At 35.1% G+C, this 19486-nt stretch overlaps 1 protein-coding gene across 2 annotated transcripts in view; it reads right to left on the bottom strand.

The window, feature by feature from the left end:
• The window catches only part of TLK1 (tousled like kinase 1), a 64609-nt gene that overhangs the window by 22542 nt on the left and 22581 nt on the right, over positions 1 to 19486 (bottom strand). For both annotated transcript variants that reach the window (XM_088519434.1, XM_088519432.1), the window contains exons 2-10: positions 17765 to 17883; positions 13357 to 13428; positions 7838 to 7913; positions 6085 to 6131; positions 5513 to 5599; positions 4366 to 4455; positions 3422 to 3514; positions 2015 to 2125; positions 280 to 416 (exon numbers count right to left, since the gene is read on the bottom strand). In XM_088519434.1, the coding sequence (XP_088375560.1) occupies positions 280 to 416; positions 2015 to 2125; positions 3422 to 3514; positions 4366 to 4455; positions 5513 to 5599; positions 6085 to 6131; positions 7838 to 7913; positions 13357 to 13428; positions 17765 to 17878 (827 nt within the window). In that variant the 5' untranslated portion in view covers positions 17879 to 17883. The remainder of the gene's footprint in view (positions 1 to 279; positions 417 to 2014; positions 2126 to 3421; positions 3515 to 4365; positions 4456 to 5512; positions 5600 to 6084; positions 6132 to 7837; positions 7914 to 13356; positions 13429 to 17764; positions 17884 to 19486) is intronic.

Below are 19486 nucleotides of genomic sequence, written 5' to 3'. Positions count from 1 at the left end.
TACCAGCTGAGCTGAATAACTGTTGTTCATTTGGTACACACTTTAAGGATAGCTAAAATCAAGTGAAGCCTAATCATCTAGCAAAGACACCCTGCCTTACTATTCTGTCAGCTGATTAAGGGAGTTGTGTACTGTATTCTCAAGTCTTCAAAAAGCAAAGCAAAACACAACATATGAAAAGCATCTCCAATCCTAAAATCTCTTTGTAATAATAATAAAAAAATCCACTAGAGGGAACTAACAATTACTGAGAATTTTAAGAACATAACATTGACTAACTTCACAAGATTTTGAAATGCAAAGCCATCTGTCCACTGTTCAGTAAATGAAGCACCATGACGAACTGTTGTAAAATGCCCCAGGCGTAATCTGTCTTGCATGCTCTTCTCTCTGCTTGCCAGCTTTTCTTGTGTGCTCTAAGAAAACCAAAAATATTCACATTAGTAATACTAAAGCGTTCAGAAAGCCAATAAAATACTCAGGCTTCTTCCTACAACAGCTTTGCAAAGGAATGAATGATAAAAGGAGAGTTGATGAAAATACCTTTTTATTACTTTTAATCTAATTCCTGCATAACTCAAACATCTGCAGTTGTCAGAATTTATATTGATGATTATGATGGTTCATTCACTAGAATATCTGAGATCAACTCAGATCCCATATATAACACTAACTAGACATCACAGTTAATAAAAACATCTTATTTGTAAACACAACAAATCTGACAGGGCATCAACATCATACAAAAATATGACTAACATTATGTCAATTAGATAAGAGGCATATAGTTCTAAATGAGCCTGCCTAGCTACTAAAAGGAACTTATCTAGTCTACTTGGCCTGGGAACTCACTTGTCCCAAACTAAATTACTGTTCCTGCCAAGCTGACTGGGTTCAGGAACCTCCACAAGGGCGGGCACCACGTACTCACTTGCAGCAAGGCAAGCGCCTGCTTGTCTCACTGAGAGCACCCGCATCCCTGGGACGCGAGGAACGGCGGAGCCCGCCAGCACTCTTCAGCACTGCTGATGGACACAGGCCTCGTAAAATGCCTTCTTCTTAGGAACTGCTTAGGACTGTAACTGCAGACACGAGGGAGAAGCTGATGGAATTGGAGATCTTCAGTACAGAAATCTGTACTGAACAAGAGACCTACAGGGCCTTTGAAGGAAGAAATGCCTGTGGATATTACCCAGCCAAAGGCCGCCTAACCAGCTTCATGTTGAACAAACCAGGTGCATGTTTTCTCAGTATTCCCATCACACTGGAACTTAAAAGGAATACAGTTAACTTATTTATGACAGGCTAGTGAGGAAATTCTCCCTAATCCTCTTACAAATCACTTCAAGACCCTGTATGTGACAGCAGCATATAGCAGCTAGTACTAGGAAAACTATTTGGTTGTTCACTTATTTGTAGTGTAATTTATAATAAAATGTTTTCCTATTGACTTTTAAAAAAATAAAATTTGAAAGAGGAGGAGGGGAGAAACAAGACATCCTTGCCTTTTAAGAAAAAGTGCTGCTTGTTTAAATATAACTGACACTAAATTTGAAATTGTCACCTCCTTTAACTCTGTGTTAACATAGCATTTTTTTAAATTTTATATCCAAAATTATCCCTAATCACTCAGGTGTCTCACCAAGAGATTTTTTTTTTGTGCCACAAGGGATTATGTGGATTTTTTTTTCATCTAATTATAAACTATTTTTTAAAGTTTGTGGAGAATACTAGTCACACGCTAAACTCCTATCTTTTACGCTCCGCTATATCCAATTAGCCATCATCGGGGTGGAAAAAGACAAAAGCCTTGCATTTAAAGAAGGTACATTTTCCACATTCTGAATTAAAAATTTTGCTTTGCTTACTCAAGCTTAGAAAAACAACATAAACCAAAAAGAAACAAAAACATCCCACATTCCTTCCAGACAGAGATCAAACAGAAGTTTCAGTCTCAAAGATGAATTTGAAAATTTTCTTTTAGCCACAAACACTTTAAAAACAGCAAACTTACCTTTTCAATTAGAAGCTTCTTGCTCATTGAAATACATTTGTTTAATCTTTCTTTATATTTTTCAAGTAACTTTTGTTGTTCATCTATTTGTCTTCTAAGATCACAGTTAGCCTTATTAATACAAAAAAGAAATGCTTACTTAACAAATCAGTGATTCACTATTTTTACCAGCAACCATAGAAAAAAAGGTATCTAATTTCAACATGCATCTTCTTTTATGTGACTAAAAGTAGTAACATGTTTATATAGCAATTATATAGATATATGTGTACTTGATTGCCTATATATCCATACACAAACATAAGCACAGCTATTGATGACAGGCAAAAAAACCCCCTCATCTCAGACATCTAACTCAGCCTGTAAAAGGATGCCTTTATTCCTTTTTTAAAATTAAATGAATGAACTTGAATGAAACTGCATTTGAGACCAGTATTTCCTTTACACTAAGCTGTATTTCATATCACAAGGGACTAAGCCTAAAACACAAAAGCACTGGATTAGTAACTCTTTGAGTCTTTCAGCGTTAAACTGAATTTATCTCCAGATCCTACACTTCTGATTGCTTAAGGCATGTACAATTTGATCTTTTTAAAATAAAAATTCACTAAGATAAACATTTACACTACCTGAGTAAAGAATAACAAAACCTCTATGTTTTATTTAGATTTGTCTTACTATGTTAGAAGAACAGTTGCATTGTCTTGGTAAAAATAAATCAAACTAAAAAAATAGCTTAGTGTATTCCATACTGCTCACATACGTGTCCATATATAAAGACTAAATTAAAAACCTTTGTGATTCGGGATAGTGTTTTTGTTTCAGTAGTGTGTGGCTTATATTTTTTGTATTTCTATGTAGCACATTTCTAATCATACTTTCAGGAGCACAGGCACGACAAGCATTAAGCACAGAACTCCTTTATCTGAAGACTCCTTTATGTTTGTATAACATATAACATAGGTTTCTGATTAAAAGTAACTGTTTACTGCTCAAGACAATTTCTGTCACAATCACTTCCATTCTGAAACTGCCAACAGTTGCTGCACTGATGACTGCTATTTACAATTAAAACAAAAAATCTATTATGTGAAATTATAGTAAGAACTGTGGGAATTAATCTACTGCCTGCAAAACAATATCAACTTTCTTTGTACCCTCAGGAAGTCTATAAACATATTTAATCATTAATAAGTCACAGTACAGAAACAGAAAAATAAGCCTTTTATATTTAATTTTGCAGACTTCTCAGTAAAAAAAGTAATTACAAAATTTTCCACCTTTTCATGCAGTAATTTTAGGATAATTTTCTAAAACAAGGATCATTCATTTAAAAAAAAAAAATCTGCAGCAGATTCACCGCCTGGTGTCCTGAAATAACATACTTATCCCATGTTTAACACTTACCCTGAGTAAGTCATCTATACGACCTTCTTTCTTTTCCAAGTCTTGATTTTTATTACTTTCTAGTGCAGCTAGTTTCAGCATTGTGAGATCAGTCTAAAAAGAATATTTTAAAATAATGAGTCTTGTTCTTTAACAATTATAGCTTTTTTTTTTTTTTTTTTTTTTTTTTTTTTACAGAGAGAAATGAACTATTTAAAACATTTAAAAAGACCAGCACATCTCATTTTTATGAATTTTAAAAGCGACAGGGAAGTTCTTACTCAAGACAGTTTTCTCTCTTCCGAGAGACTGGCTACAGTTGGAATGAACAGCTAACAGTTTAAAAGATTTCATCACCAATTCAGAATTAATTCTTTGCAAATAAGTATACATAGCAGGGCAAGAATGTAAACGTCAGCTAATTACTTATGTCCTCTGTAACTGTTTAACAGGTAAAGTAACCTTGCTCTCATTCATTGTGAAATACAGAAAAATAGATCACAAAAAAGGGCAGAGAGGATACAACTTTTGGCTTTCAAAAGCCATGACAGATCTAACTATATAGTATTTTAATTACCATCTAATTTTTCTTCTTCAAGGTTATATTTGAACTGTAAGCTGACAACGCCGGCTGTCACCTCAAGTACTGCCTGAAAGAGAAGCCTTCTCTCCTAAGATCACACGACAGCTAAAACCTTGAGCAGCAGCATACTGCATCCATCAGGAACTAACTGCTCGTGATACACAGCACTGGAAGCACAGCAAGTGCAGAATACAAAACTAATCAGAAGGATTTGAATTATAAGCTGCTGAACTTCAAAATGTTTTGGCAAACTGTAAAAAACAAAGCTTTCAGAAGCCTTTAAGAGTTCCGATATAGCTGAAAGACAAACATACATAAACATCTACCATTTTTTTCTTGCTGTCTGAAATTATATCGCATAACTCTACATAAAAGTGCTTACCTGAGTAATTTTAAAAGATAACTGCTTTGGTTGTGCGATAGGGTGGTCCCCGAAAGCTAACGAAGTAGGAGAAGGACTATTCTGTCGAACCTAGAAAGCACAAAACCAAAGGATTTTAGATAAAACTGTTAATACTCATCTGTGAGTATAACTTTGTTTACAAGTCCTGGCTGAAAAATAATAGAGCATGGAGAAAGATCATGTCTTTATTATAGAAGATAACAGAAGGCTCCATTTTGAGTACTGCATCAAGAACTATCACTATGCTGCTAAATATCAGTTGTATTCCAGAAATGATGCAATATAATCTGAGAAACTAGGCCTATCATTATTAAGAAAGAGACTGAACGATTTAAGACTAGACAAGACTGACATAAGGCAATTCCAGCCTTACACAGGCTTATTTTTCTAAGCCTAAGCTTTCATAACTCAAAAATAAACTAAGTTGAATTATTTTTGAAGAGCTTCCTGATATGAGAACCAGAAAGGTGACGTTAATGCAGACTAAAAGACAATCACGAAACACATGTAATGAAGTTGAAGTTTACTGGCAGAGGAAACAAATTCTTTCAAAATGATTGACAAACACTGTCCTGTCATTTAAAATCATGTATGAGAAGGCCTAACGCTGAAATTGTGATTGTAGGGAGGAAAATATAAATTAAGGCTAATGAAGAAAATTTTAAAAGAAAACAAGGACAAATTAGGCCTGAATTACTAAAAATTTCTAGTTTATAAGGTCATAGCTTTTTACGTCCTGAGCTACAGGTTCACTTTCCTCATAAGCAACAAGAATAGGAGCAAAATGACACTTTTTGTGCAAGATTTGTGAATAGGCATCATTACACCCTTTTAACAGTTACAGAAAACTTTACATTCGCACTAATTTTCAGCTTTCCTTTGTATTTAAAAATTATGCTTTAGGAAAAAAAGTCTTAGAAAAAAAAACACATAAAAACGCATCTAGAAAATTTTAGTTTTATCAAAGTTTATCTAAATTGATCCTGTTTTGCTGTTTAAAGAAAAAAAAACAACCTTCCTAGAATTCCTTCCTTTGAAAATCTTTCCCTGTAAAGAGCTGGTTTTCAATTGATGCCACTTAAGAGTGTGCAGACATCCGCAGCCATTCGGAAGTTCAGCAACTTACAGAAGAAGGGGCGGAATGTGAATTCTGAGGAGATCGGATTGCAGGAGGGACGCCCCGCACCGGGCTCGAGCCGTTCCCACCTTGGTACTGAAAGGCAGACATGGTCCTCAAATTAGTCAACCTTCTTATCAAAACACATTATACATTTGATGAATGATACAGCCCACCTACACATAACTTTATAATTTACATTGTATTGTATTCAATTATATATGTTGGCTACCTAAAGTGAAGGGGAAAGAACATGTTCTTTGTATTTTAGCACAGGCTATATACCAAGAGATGACCACATTTTTACTTTAGGATTTAACAGTGGTAAATGTTTATTAAAAAAACAAATAAACAAACAAAACCCACATAGCACCCTCTCAGAACTTGGTCATTATAAGTAGAATTTTGTAACATTCCCTGCCCCCTCCAAAATTGCTAGCCCATAGTACAGACACTATTTTCATATGTACCTTGAACAAAGTCTGTACCACCACTGTAATTTGGTATCCCTAAGTTCACAAGTACATTCTACAATTGCTTTCAAAATTTAATGGTAGTATTTAAATAACAAAAATAATTACCTCAAAATAGTCACTAATCTTGTGACCACGTCCCCCAATATTCTTTCCTGCAACAAGTATGTTGATACATTAAAACTGATGAAACAAATTGTTTATAGACTTTTACCCTTACAGTAATTGTTACTTATTTATTGATTTTTGCTGATTTGCCAATATGGGATACATAGATAATTAGGGGATCATACCACAGCAAAGAGGTTTGCTTACACCACTCGTTGAGGAATCAAACTAGGTCTCTCTCCCTTCTCAAGCACTGTTACAACATTATATAGAAGTTTTTTGGATAAAATAATTCCATTTTGTGTACATACCACAGCTACTGCTCCCCCAGACCCCTCCCCTTTTTTTCCCACACTTCCTGTTGCACTGATGATTTCCATCTTCCTCATGCTTAACTCTCATACATATATACATCATTTATCAAATGCTTTTCTTTCATCTGGAAAAATCAGGTAGAATCTACTTCTTTTTGGACTACAGCATCTATTTTGTGTGCTGCTACATAATTCTGTAATAAGGGAATACATTGTGTTAACTGAGCACAGTCAATCGTGAATACATTTACACTGATTTTATCCTCCTTTACAACCAAACCTATTTTCAAAACAGTATTTTCAAAATTAATTGATTACTTTCCATATTATGGAAATCAAAATCCTAGGTATGCAGCATACACGAGTTCAATCTCTTGCAGCTGCAACAGCTGCACTTGCTGTGTTTACACCACACCGCACCACTCCAATATGTTGCAGTGTCCTATACCAGTTCTGTAAGTTTACTGCACTGCAAAATATTTGGTCACACTGCTGCTGACAGCAAAACAGTAAGCAGAAGATATCAGAATCATGCTATATATGTCAATAAATTCAAAATTTTTCTAACATTTCCGATTTCAATTCCCACTGACAGCAGGAAGAATGAGGCACTAGAACAACGGAAGATTTTTTTTTCCCCCAATTTCTTTGAAATAACCGGGTCGCTGTGAAACCACTGTTTCCAAGAAATTAATTTTAGTCAGAATAAGTAATTCTTCAACTAATAGCATGTTGCATTATCAAGCTTTCTGGATATACAGCCTACAGATACATAACTTAAGTTATATTTCCTAGCTCAGTTAAGAAACAAAAACGCTAATACAGATGTTATCAAAATCATTTTCCCCTTTTGATGAGTATCTATCTAGAGATTTAATTCCACCATTTCTCCCAAAGAAGATTAAAGAGAGGAATGACAAAAATTGCATTTTGTAAACACTGAATTGGAATTAACTATCTCATCCTGATTCCCCCTGTCCTTCTAGTTCTCTACCCTGTAAAACAGTCCATAAAGAAGGAAGAAGAAAATTCAGTTATTTTTAAATGTACATGAAGAACAAGCAATTACACATGACAATCAGTAATCCTCTTTTCCTCTTGCCTCCTGAAAAGAAACAGAGCACAGAGGTACTTTGGATGAGAAAAGCTGCTGTAATTCTTAAGAGGTACACAGAATGTTATCACATCTGCAAGCTATACATGCAGCAGCACACAATTCTTATAGGCAATTACCAGTCAAATTCAGCTTTTGCTGATGGTCCCTTCCAGTGATTGTTAAGGCTAAGAGGGAAAAAGATATTTGGCTTATCAACCAAAAAACACAACTTGTCTTATTAAACAGAAACAGATCTCTTAAGAGTAACAGTCTAAATTTTGTGTATGTATTACTTGATTAAATGCATGCAGTAACTATTTAATTTAGGTATATTGTAGTTTACCTTGGCTGCTTTCACTTTGGGTATCTGCTTTTCTTTTTCGTCCTCTGGAAGGTTCTGACTGTTTCTTCTCTGGAGTCTACAAAAGAAAAAAAAAAGATCCAACAACAAGTCTATTTATATCATTGTTTTATTATTGTGAAATAAGCTGAACTCCTCATTCACAAAACATGATTTCACAGTTTAGCAGAGATGTCATTTCAGATCTTAGCTGAATTAGATAATATGAACCTTGGTCAATCAGATACACATAAACTAAATAATATCCTAATGAAAGTGAAAGATAGCTCTTAAATAATCTCCCCAAGGGTGATTTTGCATATTAATTTCAAAGCCATTATACCTTTTCATCCATTCCAGATTTTATTAACCCAATTTTATTTAAATTCCTGCAACATTTTACCAAGATCTTGTGCATTATATTACATTTAGTGAAATAAACAAGTGATTCCTGATAGTGTTTTCTATACATTGCCACAGTATATAAACACTGAATTCTGGTGTTTCAATAGGAAGCCAACAGTGTTACTGATTTTTATAGCTGCAGAAGTCATCTCTGAACTAATGTTACCTGTAGACTATTGATTTTTTACGACCTGCTTAAAAAACAACAGCAAACCTGCTTAAAATTTGATACCTAACCATCTGGATGGACCCCCCCAACCACTCCCCCGTTAAATTTGTATCTCAAAAAGATACAGGCAACTTGTTAAATTTCTCTTAAGGTGGTCAGCTGCAATTAGAAGTTAGTACTTAACTGTAGTTAAAAGTTGTCAGTTAACCACCTATTTTACAAAGCATAGAGTTGCCTAGAAACTATAATCAAGAACACGTTACACAAAATAAGAAAAGGACAAGATAGTTCTTACTTCCTATTTTATACCATATTTAAATACGATTTAACTCTGTCAACAGTTATATAAAAGCACCTTTAGGTTTTACAATTTTAAATGTTTTATTAGACTGCAAATGAAGTATATATTGCATATACGTATTTAATTTTAAATTTGATTATAGATGCTTCCAAACAAACAAAAAATCTGTATCTTTTACAATGCTATTACACATCAGCCAACCGAACACAGCACCATTCTGAAAATGAAACTCTATAATTCTAAAAACAGAAAGCATAGCCTACAAATATTATTTTAATCATCTGCAATTACTGTGTAAGGCTAAATACCTAACATTAAACTATCTTTCCACAAAACTAAATTGAAAATATTTAACCAACCATTTTCATCTTATTATTTTTCAGCTTCTAATGCTGTAGTTATCATTTCAATATAGACTAAGGCAGTAAAAAGTTTTATTTACAAATTAAGGTCTAAACATTTAAGATTTCCCAAGAAAAAATATTTTCCAACACAGAGTTTTCTATTTTAAAAGCAGACTTTTAAAGAGGGTTGTATTTTTAAAACTGGAACTCAAATAGTTTGTAAACGAACACCTATTTCCTTAAGCTCTTCTCACTTCTTTTACTGTCTAATTTAACCTTCCAAAACAAGAAGCATTAGCACACTAATGAGGTTTCTACGCGTATCTAACAAGGTCACTGGCTCTTTTTCTAAGCACAGCATTCACATGGCAACGCACAGTGCACGTTCATCGCTATTAAATGGTCTCCAAAATCCTTCCCAATGAATGGAGCCCCCTGAACACATCCTTTCCCCCTCCTAAAGGCAGATCCAAGCTGCTGCCAGAGACTCAATTCAGAAGATCTACATATAGCCAACACTTAAAATTCTACTATACAAAGAAAACAAAATGTTTTTGAAGTTATCCAAACTTTTCAAAGCTCTTCTAGAGTTACCCACATCTCAGCAAGTTAGCAGAGCCTTATACGTCATGGTCAGGATTCTGGATTAGCCTCATATAGTTAATGTGGTTCCCCTAGGCCTTCCTTTTCATATTTACAGTTTTTAACATTGGCTAATAACATTCCCTTTTATAAAACAAACATTTGCAAGTGCCAACTCTCAGCTATTTCACCTCTTTTTCAAAAATATTTACATTAGCATTTATATATACACACACACACATATATATGTATATAACATATAGTTAAATATTTATTTGTGTTACTATTGGTAGTGTAAGAGCATAATTTGGCAAGTGATTTTTGCAGGAAAAAGCTTGTGTGTGATCAAAATCACAGTTTTTATTCCTTTCCTCTCTCAACATTTGAATCTCCAGAATGCTTAGTGGTTATGATTTTTTTCCAATAGTTAATATTTTTCATATGCCTACTGAATGCATTGATAGTCTTACGTAAGTATTTTCTTCTAGCTCCTGCTCTTCCCCTAGCAAAGCATAACAGCTAGTGCAAACTCAAAGGCATAAGCGCCGTTTTCCTTGGCAACACTTGCTAAACTCCAATTAGATTAAACTTTCAGTTACTTTTGAGATTCTGTTTATACAGAGGGGTCTGTATTCCTGGCAACTACAGTGACGAAATGGCTGCAAACAAGCAGAGCACAACATTCAACTAACTAATCAAACTAGACTATTTGAGCCACACTCTAGGCTTTCCTACGCTGAATAATACTTCAGCTATGGAGAACAGAATATAGCTATAATGAAAATAATATGTTCGTAACCAAAAAAAAAAAAAAAAAAAAAAGAAATAAAGGCCTGGATGTCAAGATCAAAAAAAAAAAAAAAATCTTTATCACTCATGATGCTGAACCGAGTCCATGGTAAATCCTGGTTTCAAGCTATTTTGTCGATCAAAGTTCACCTTGTAAAGCCTCTAGTTAAAATTGCGATTTGAATAGGATGGCCTTCTTGACGAGTCACTAGGCACGAGAAAATGCTACAATTCTAATTGTAACTCTAATCCTATGTGCAGAAAATCAGAGATGAAAAATTATATGCCAGGGAAACAAAAAGGGGTGTACACAGGAGAAACCTCTCTTGTTTTGAAAAGGAAGTGTCAAAGTCTTTTTTTAAAAAAATGTTTCCTTAATGATTAAAGCACAAAATGACATGAAAGCACCATCACAATTTGATGAGAAACTGACATTCTTGCTACATAAATTCACTTCAATATGACTGAGATTTGCATTTCTACTACTTTCTTCTCCCAAAACCTATTGTAAAACAGCAGCTATTCCTCAAAACCAAATGATAACACTACTTCTTATATGAATAAGTCTTTGTATTCCTACCCTAAATTCCACACAAGGAATTCTCTATTGTTATCAGACTTTCATTGTCACATCATTAGAAAACTCTGTTTGTAATATTTGAAATTAAAGTGTCCTCTTTATAGGATTATAGAATATAAGAAACTGGGTGTTATTTTAAGAACAAAAGTCTAAAAAACTAAAAATATGTGGCAATATAATTATGAGTTCATTTAAGTGAATACAGCTGACAACTTCTGAGAATAGGTGAGAAAAGCAAATTTCCTTATTCAATGTTGTCAAGACTGAGGAAACACAGAAGGAACTCTGAGCAGTGAATTGCTCTGTCCAGGAAAAAAATGTGTTTTTAGGATCATCTACTGATTTCTTTAACGACTAGCACTTCCTTGAGCAATATTATTTAGTAAGTTTTGTTTAGGGAATTTTTATACAATAATTAAATTATTGAAAATGCAAGGATGACTGCTATTTGAAAAATGGGAGCGTAACCATATAGATCATATCCTTGTACTTCATGATAAATGACCTTCAAAGCCCACCTAAAGTCAGGGAAGCTATTTAAAACAGCTTTCCAATGAGCCAATACACTTCTTGTGCATCACTCCATCATTGTTCCCCTCACTTTGTTATTACTTCTTATTCATTACAGCTACAGGAAGATAGACTGAATTCCTTAACTTGAAAGTAAATCAACAGAGCTTTTAATTAAGTTCCAATTCCGCATTACAGCTGGACCTTAAATCAAGGCAGCGCTACTCGATTACAGACACCTCGCAAAGACTCTGCAGCCGCAGCACACGCGCCAGAGAGGCAGGTGGCCGGTCACATCTTCACCTGAACACGCTACTATGAAGGAAAAGAAAAATCTCTATTTGCAGGCTGAACAAATGTTATCTCAAGGGACAGATGCTTGGGATTTATCCTGGTTTATCCCCCCCTGTCCCCCCATACTATTATTAAAAACAAAACAAACAAACAAAAAACAAACAACAACAAAAAAAACAACAAAAAACACTTTTCAGACCGTCTCTGGATTGGATTACCAAATGAGCAGAACAAGTTTTTGCTCATCTTAAGTCTATAAAGAAAGATACAGGAGAGCCCACAGTGACACACTAATTCTATTTAACTTCATCCCCAGAACACATTTTAGGCAATTGAAAAATTTAAATTGATTTCCTTTGTACACCGAGAAGGAAAATGGTACCAGTGTCATAAGAAGCCATTAAAAAAACTGATGACAGTCACATGCAAGGCAAGACACTCAAAATCCAGAGATTCTACATTTAATTGAAAGGAAAACCCACTCAGAAAAGGCAAAGAGAAAAAAAAAAGGAAAGAGAAAAAAAAAAGAAAGAAAAAACACAAAAGAAAAAGAAAGAAAACCACACACGCACAGACACCCCAGTCTTTTTTAAATATGAAAACATGAAATCAAACACACAGAACTTTACTTTTAAGATAACAGACATGGGAAGCAAGTAATTCCACTTGCTGGCCAACACACTATAACAACACCAGATAATTGTATGTTCACAGCCATGTACTAAGTCAAAAAATTTTACCATGTGAAAATAATGTTAAAATCACATTCCAGCAGACTATCCTTCCAGCATAAAACATTTCAAACACAGGTCTAGCTTGCACTAGAAATGTATTTTTGCTTGGATGATTATAACCAAGTTGATACAACTTTGGATGTACATAGGCAAAACTGCTGGAGTTTTAGCCTTCTTCAAATGCATTAGCTCTTACCCAAAAGTCACATTAATGCAACTACGTCAACGTTGCAGGTAATACGAAACTCTTCTAGTCTAGAGACGCCTGCACTCACACAGAGACCCACTAAGGGTAGGGAGCCTTTTCTGATTATAAAGTGGTATTAGACAAGAATTGCAATTTTTAGAAATGTATATGGTAGTTATTGCCTGACCTAGGAATAAATCCATACTTTAAAATATGGAAAACAGTTTTTAGAGTATTTTTACAAATGAAGGTAAATACTAGTCTATCTGTCCTTATGAGAGCTTTAAAAAAAAAAAAAAAAAAAAGCTTAACAAACTATTCATGCATTTTTAACTTCAAAAGCTATATTGTCACAGCAAAACTGTATATACAATAAGGATTTAGAACAGTAGAACAGCCTGGTAAATAAAAACTCATCTCAAGACCAAGAACCCCAAGAAACATTTATGAAGTCACATCTCCACCTTCCAGAAATGGTATCTTTCAGTATCGCATGTGTTTTCCAGTCTTGTTCTATAGAAAGGAAATTTCATATTCTATTTTATTCTATATGAAATAAAACAAAGTAGACTACTAAAATTATGAAGTATTTGTATGAGGTAAAATGACTTTGCCCAGTATACATACCTCTGATTCTTTATCACTTAAAGATCCCAAGCTTCCAAAACTGTGATTTGAACTTTCATTATTTGTTGAGGCCTAGACAAATAAAATACTAAATATTATATACAGATTTATAAACTGCTCAGTCATTGTTAATCACAGTAGCAGCAAGTAACAAGAATCAAATTTCATGCTTTATGAAAAATCGACCAACCATAGAGATTTGCCAGTTTGTGAAGGGGTATGGAGTTTAATGGGTATATACATGGATACGGCACAGGAAATTTTGTTTTAACTACTTTTATGCTACACACATGTTCTAGGACTTGATAATGAATCACATATAGGATGTGAATGAGACACCCTAGGAAAAGGGGGAGGGGATAAAAAAAAGCATATACAGTGCTCAAGAAGTTGCATAACTGATTAAGAAATAAGGAACACATTTTGGAAAATATTAAGTTTTCATTTTGATGAAACATTGTAAAAGCAACCGTAAAACCCAACAACATCGAAAAAGTTTCATTCTTACTTGGAAGTAGCAAAATATCCAGCAACGAATCCATTAAAGAATGGGCTTACACAGACAAGATTGCTGAAGGACTTGGACATTACTAGCAAATTTCATTTTTAAAAGAAATGAGTTCTTAACTTTCCCTGAGACAAACATTTGGCTATTGCAGAGACTTTTTTTTCATAGAATCATAGAATCATAGAATGCTTAGGGTTGGAAGGGACCTCTAGAGATCATCTAGTCCAACCCCCCTGCATACGCAGGGACACCTAAAGCACGTGGCGCAGGACTGCATCCAAGCGGGTTTTGAAGATCTCCAGAGAAGGAGACTCCACAACCTCTCTGGGCAGCCTGTTCCAGTGCTCTGTCACCCTCACTGTTAAGAAATTTTTCCTTAAGTTCCTATGGAATTTTTGATGTTTCAGTTTCCGGCCATTTCCTCTAGTCCTATCAGTGGCCACCACTGAAAAGAGACCATGACCGTCCTCTGCACTCCCTCCCTTGAGGTATTTATATACACTGATTAGATCCCCTCTCAGCCTTCTCTTCTCCAGGCTGAACAGGCCCAGCTCCCTCAGCCTCTCCTCACAGGGCAGATGTTCCAGGCCCCTGATCATCCTTGTAGCCCTGCGCTGGACTCTCTCCAGCAGCTCCACATCCCTCTTGTACTGTGGAGCCCAGAACTGGACACAGTACTCCACTCCATTTTCTCCATTCAACTGCAGAAAATCACATATTGACAATATTATTCTACATTCTTAGAACAAAAACCACTTCCCCCAAAGATTAGTCTAGTTAGAAAAAGAATTAGAAAAGCCTATGAAACAGTCTCAAGTTACAATACTTATTTACAAAATTTCTAAGGCTGATTTATGGAGAGATCTCTTTGACAGAATGGCAACATGAGCATTTTATTGAAAGTCTCTCAGATGTACACTTAGGTAGTAAAACTCTTCAACCAATTTGGCTTTTATTTATTATTTTTCTTTTATTAAAAAGAAGAAAAAAAAATCTTCCACTGCTAAATAACCATCTTCTTCCATATAGGAAAGCAGAAACATATTTTGAAGTAAATCAGTAACTATTTCCAAGGCAAACGCCCAGCATTAAATCCCATGTTACATCAGTTATCAAGGCGATACTGACCTGTGATAGCTTCTGTATAGCCAGAGCATCTCTGATATAGAATTTCTATAGAAATGTAACTATGCACATGAATTTCTAGCTTTTTTACTCCCTAGTAATGAGTTACAAATATGCTCATACCTAGCTATTTTATAATGGTTATATCGATATTTTGACCAGTATAATGATTTTGACCAGAATCTGATCACAAGAGTCAGCTAAGACAACCATTTAGTAACCTATATTGACATTTTGACCTTTGCTTACTGAAAAAAAAATAATAAATAAGATGCTGGGCTTTTTTTTTTCAGTAGTTCCGGAGCTCTTGAGCAAAAAGCAGATGAGGTAGCCTTTCAGAAGTAATAATCCCAATAATTAAGAGACCATATCAAAGAATGTTTCAAAAAATAACCAATTCATATGTCGAACAACTTCTGTATTGTTTTGCTGGGTTCAGAAAATAAGAATTTGGCATGTGTGGATTTTGGTCTTCAAGCAAAACCAGACCAATGGAGATTATATTTATACATCCCCTTTTCCCAAACATCTCTGAATATCAGACCAAAAAAGGTTTATTGCTTTTATATAAAACAAACAAAAACACACGTAATTCTGTCGCGATATCTCTCACCAAAACTAGAGAAAATAGTAACAAAAAAGACCATTCTAAATGTGGCACGGATTAGCTACCCCATTTATTCCAATATCTAGATATCGGAATTCTTCATTCACTCCCACCTCCCAAAAAAGTTAAGCAGGAAAAGAAAAAACAAAACAAAAACAACCCCCAAAAAACTATTCCACTGTATCCTGAGGATCATTTGTGGAATATTTCTGCTTAAAAATAAGGAAAAGAAAAAAACAGTGCAATACATGAGGGTCCATAAGATGGCAGCGGAATCTTTTGCAAGCAATCATCAAAGCATTTGGCAGTTATTAGAAACCTTTACACAGCTATCCATTTAGAAACCAACTGGATGAGACACAATTATCTGTTCAAACAGATCTTGGAATGTGTCAGGGACATTCCAATAATTTTATGTTTTGCATAGTGGTACTGAGTTCTTAATAATTCTTTTTCTCCCTGATTTATTTGGACAGACAAACTGAGAACGTGAAAATGGAACCTAATTTAGATAAAAGTAAAATCAGGTGAATTGGGAAAGAACAGAGATGAAAAAAGGCTTGAACAGGTTAATGAAATGGTTAAACATAGACTCACAGGAAATCAAAGTTTAAAATAAAAGAGCCCCATGCTCTTTTACTTGCATCTACTTTGGAAATAAAAATGTAGTAAGCACACAGAAGAAAGATAATCCTGAGGAGAAAAGACTGGCAAAACAGCCAGAGACCAATACAGCTGCTTCAGAAACAACAGAAAAGCTTATAGAAATACAAGTTGTTAAATAAAGTCAAAAGAAGGTACAAATCTAGTTGCTAAAGAAGGACAAATAGTCATTTAAACAACTACCTAAGCCAGTCCTACCATGAGCAAATAAATTAGAGGAAGCGGCACTAGGGAACTCAGAAAAAAAAATATGGGCTAGAAGCTATGTCTCAATCTAACTTTCATCACAAGATACTGGCAAAGTATACATTCTTTGAAGTCATACATTGAAGACAATTAAATGAAAAGAGAAAAGAAGAATTCTTTTCTCTTGACAGCTTTTAAAAATGTCACCTTTTAAAAATCTTTTGCCAGAGACCTTTGTGTTACACACACAAAAATAAGAAGAAGCTATGATGCAAGATCACTAGTCCACCAATTTCACTCTACTACAGTCCATTAACAGGAAATTACTCAGTGATCAATACATCACAGGTTTACAGAAATTTCATCAAGATCTGATCTGAAGCAATATTTTGTTCTGCCATCTAGACTCTTAATGAAAATGTTGAATAAAAAGAGGAAATTACAAACAAAGCTTGCATTAAATCATAAAAAATATGAGGCTGCTGCAAGCAATTTAAAAGCAGATTTCAAAGTAACTCTGGTAATCACGAAAAATGTTCCAAAATGTTCCCAATTAATAATGCAATGTTAAAAACACATAATATGAAATAGAAATGCACACACACAAAATGGAATACCTCCAGCTACACAACAATACCACAGAAAAGTGTTCGAAATTGAATCAAATAATTTGAATGGGATTTGCAATAAAAAAAAATATATTTTGTAGATGTATTAACCGAATGGCAATATACAGCATATGGAGGTAATTAAGGCATGCTATTCTGTGTTCTTAAGGTCTTCCTGAAGTGTTGCATCCTGGTTTCGACATTAATGAACATGTTCCAGAGTCTACAATGAGAGTAGGTAAAATTGATATCCATGTCTGGAAAAGTTGAAAAAACTGTGTTTTGTTAATCTAGATGTATTACTCTTCCAACAAATTAATCATAAAAACAGGGGTCATCTAGACTGCCTGGGTCTATTTCAAGTGGAACAATAAGGAGTTGACTATTTGCAGAAGTGACAACTTCACTCAAATATAGGGAAAAAGATTCCATCTCCGATAAAAGAAAACCACAAAAAAAATGTATAAGCTCATTCTTCATTTTTCATGTTTTCTTTTTTTCCCTGTTAAAGAACAAGTCAATGCTCACGTGACATTGATCAGTTCAGCATAACCAATCCTATTATAAGCAAAATAACGGACTGAAGATTTTTCCTGACAATCCCTTCTAGCCCAATACCTTTATAATTAAGTAATATGGGTAATATACACGTGAGATGTAATATGATATATTAACATTTCAAAGGTGTGAATGACCACTCTTAGAACTTACTTTAGCTCCAACACTGCAACTTCCAGTACTCCCAGTGCTGCCACTGACTACTCCAGTAAATCTTGCCTCTAACAATTCTTGTCTTCTTGGATCCAGGCTATGAAGTTCATCCATTGCTCCTAAAAGAAAAGAAAAGAAAAGAAAAGAAAAAAAAAGGCATTAAATTCCCCACAAAGCTTCTTTGCCGTGGAGTATTTTAGGAACAATCAAACCAGTCACCGGCCTAAGCAAAACAAGAATTTACACTCGACTCAATTACATTTCATCACAGCCAATAATGAGTGGATTCAAGTCCAGAAATTTCTGGAAATGTCATGAGTCTCAGAAGAGCCTTCTTAATTTTGGTGAAAACTACAGGCTGCTAAAGGGGTTTAAGAGACCCGGAACCTGTAGTGTGTGATAGCAGTGAGATACTTTACAGATCAAAAAATGGGCTGACAGAAGCAAAATACTTCTTCAGCATGAAACCTCCTATTTCAGCAATCTCCTTGCTCTCAATATTATTTACACGGTTTAACCCATCAACATATTGACCTAAGACAAACAAATAGAACTGTAGCAAAAAGGGGAAACCAGGGCCTACCCCATAGTCCCCAACCTGCACGAAGGGGATACCGAGTTGCTGGCAGGCTTTTGCAGGGCAGAGGAGCAAGAACTGGCTCCACCTGCACAAGAGGGGCAAAGAGCAACCGCGATGCTGGGCAGGGACAGGGCCTCCTAGAGACCCCGGCTGCTAGGGAAAGAGCAATGTCCCCAGCATCAGCACAGAAGGGTAGTGAGCTGAGAGGGAAAGGGAGCCACAACAGCAGTTTCTGACAAGCTCAAATAACCTCAGCCTACATAAGCAGGCTACAACATGATGTGCAGCTTTCTAATTTGTATTTAAATCACTTACGAGTGTTTAATCAGTCTGAATGATCTAGACAAATAGTCTTCTGTATTTACACAAGCCCTGTTTCTTATTTTGCATTTTCTGACTACTTGAATGTTCAGTTTATCTTCAAACTGGAAACAATTCAGTCATTTTAAATACACTATTTAATGGCCAAGAACTTTATACAGCATTTTTAATGACAAACGCTCAAATACTACATCAAGTGATACGGCTACAATTCTTACACTAAAATATAACCTTATTCAATCCAAGAGAAGAAGACTACTTGAGAAAGAACTGACAGAAATATCTTCTATATTTAGGTGGCATTATTAAAAAAAAGTTTGGAATTACCTTTTCACAGAAATAGGAATTTGCAAAGTTTCAGGGTTCCTAATAACACGGTTCTGCCTAGCAGATAACTATCCCAACAGCCAGGGCCTTAGCATGGCTTTTGTCCCCATTAATGTGGCACAAAGGGACTTTATTACATTACTCTCAGATATCACACAAATCTTCAGCACCCAGGAACTATCAGACATTTCCATACGCATGTTCTGGCCACTCAAGGCCCACTCGAGCACATCATAGCACAGAGTCACCATTGGCTTTCCAGTCAGGGAAAGCAGTAGCTCCAGCATTTTGCCAATTCAAGTTGCTTTAACCTCTTCCTCAGCATTTCCCCGGTTTCCAAGGGACAGAGCACTGGAGATCCTCTGCTGCCAATTCCTACATTGAGATCACCTCTGAGGGGAGAAACAAACTGCACCAAAGGAAAACCAGTCAGGAGGCAGATCTAAAAATCTAGGCATTCTCCCCAGTAGTTTGAATTTTTCAGGACTGGTAAC

Source organism: Tinamus guttatus, unplaced genomic scaffold (genome assembly GCF_059628265.1).
Source record: "Tinamus guttatus ecotype Peru unplaced genomic scaffold, ASM5962826v1 Tinamus_guttatus_pri_ptg000060l, whole genome shotgun sequence".
In the NCBI taxonomy this organism is placed as follows: domain Eukaryota; kingdom Metazoa; phylum Chordata; class Aves; order Tinamiformes; family Tinamidae; genus Tinamus; species Tinamus guttatus.
The sequence above is the reverse complement of the archived record's forward strand: the minus strand, read 5'-3'. Positions and strand labels throughout refer to the sequence as shown.